Source organism: Carlito syrichta, unplaced genomic scaffold (genome assembly GCF_000164805.1).
Source record: "Carlito syrichta isolate Samal-C Ts95f unplaced genomic scaffold, Tarsius_syrichta-2.0.1 Scaffold307034, whole genome shotgun sequence".
Taxonomy (NCBI): domain Eukaryota; kingdom Metazoa; phylum Chordata; class Mammalia; order Primates; family Tarsiidae; genus Carlito; species Carlito syrichta.
The window spans coordinates 212,439-214,039 of record NW_007251130.1 but is presented as its reverse complement, the minus strand read 5'-3'; the positions used below and the strand labels follow the sequence as shown (position 1 = coordinate 214,039).

Here is a 1,601-nt window from a genome sequence, read left to right as displayed (position 1 = left end):
GTGCTCCGGTGCAAAGGGTGTGCCTGAGACTTCCTTTGAGGCTTTTCTATCATTTCAAAATGCCCTCCGTTCATGATATACATCTGGCCCTTCTTCTGAACTTGGAAAATTGCCAACATGAGACCCTCAGGCTCAAAGCTCAGACAAGAGCTCAGACAGACAAACTGAACAATGGAGAACAGACTTGCATTGCATCCTCACCAGGGTGCCACCCAAAAATGTTACAAGAGGAGGATATCATGATTTGCATGAAGAGTCTCTCCATCCTATAAGAGTGACCTGGAGGCCCACCCCAGCTGTGGGTTCAGAGTTAGAACTTTGAGGTGTCTCCATCATGGCCTGGACCCCTTCCCTGCTCACCCTCCTCACCCTCTGCACAGGTACGGACTCCTGGGGCTCAACGCCTGGAGAACTTGGAATCAGCTTGGCCCTGACCTCCGATCCACACCGGGGGTGATGCAGGGCAAGAGCCACTAGGAATGAGACCCTTCATCACAAACTCATCTCTCCTGTCCTCTTTTGCAGGTTCTGTGACCTCTTCTGAGCTGACTCAAGTGTCTGCAGTGTCTGTGGCCTTGGGACAGACAGCCAGGATTACCTGCCAGGGTGATGACTTAGAAACATACTATGCACACTGGTACCAGCAGAAGCCAGGTCAGGCCCCTGTGCTGGTCATCTATGATAGCAGTAACCGGCCACCAGGGATCCCTGAGCGATTCTCTGGCTCTGATTCAGGGAACACAGCCATTCTGACCATCAGTGGGGCAAAGGCCGAGGACGAGGCTGACTATTACTGTCAGTCATTTGACAGCAGTGGTAGTTATCCACAGTGATACAGACAGATGGGGAAGTGAGACACAAACCCCATCTCTGTTGGTGTCATCCTCCTCCTTCAGCCCCAGAAGGACTATGGACAAAGCCATGAACAGGCCTATAACCCAGCACTTCGGAGGCCAATGCAGGAGGATTGCTTGAGCCCAAGAATTTAAGCCCAGCCTAGGCAACATAGTGAGACAAAATAAGAAAAATTGGTTGGGAGTGGTGACTCATGCCTGTAGTCCCAGTGACTTGGGAGGCTGAGGCAGGAGGATCATTTGAGCCCAGTTCAAGTCTGCGGTGAGCCATTATCATGCCACTGCACTCCAGCCTTGGTGAAAGAGTGAGACCCTGACTCAATAAGAAAAAAAAGACATTCTTTTTTTTATATAACCAATGTGATGGATTTGAATTTGAATGCTAGATATACACTACTGTAGGAAGTGAATCCTCTGGCAGATGCTTTTGGAGTCACCATTCAGTGGATCCACTCATCTCTCAGCCTTCTCTGGAGGTAGATTCTGGGCTCTCGGAGTGAAACCACCTCATGAAGCAGTGTCTGGGAGATACACCCCACCACCACCTAAATAAATGAGTGGGCCATAGGACGTAAACCTTGCTCGCTGGCCTCCAAGTAAGACACACCTTGTGGTGCATTTCTGCTCTGGAGTTTCCCCAGTGCCAGGATAGCACCTGACTTTACCTCTAAACCTTCCCTTCCCTACTCCTCTCTCCATCCTGCTTTCTTTGTAAATCACACAAGCCCAAGTTCCACCTCAAATTCT

The 1,601-nt window shown here is 50.0% G+C and overlaps 1 gene segment (V, D, J or C); it reads left to right on the top strand.

Annotated features, from left to right (window-relative positions):
- Nucleotides 1-334: 334 nt before the first annotated feature.
- Nucleotides 335-833, top strand: LOC110596170. The segment is given in 2 exon segments: nt 335-380; nt 526-833. Coding segments are annotated over 2 exon segments (354 nt in total).
- Nucleotides 834-1,601: the final 768 nt, after the last annotated feature.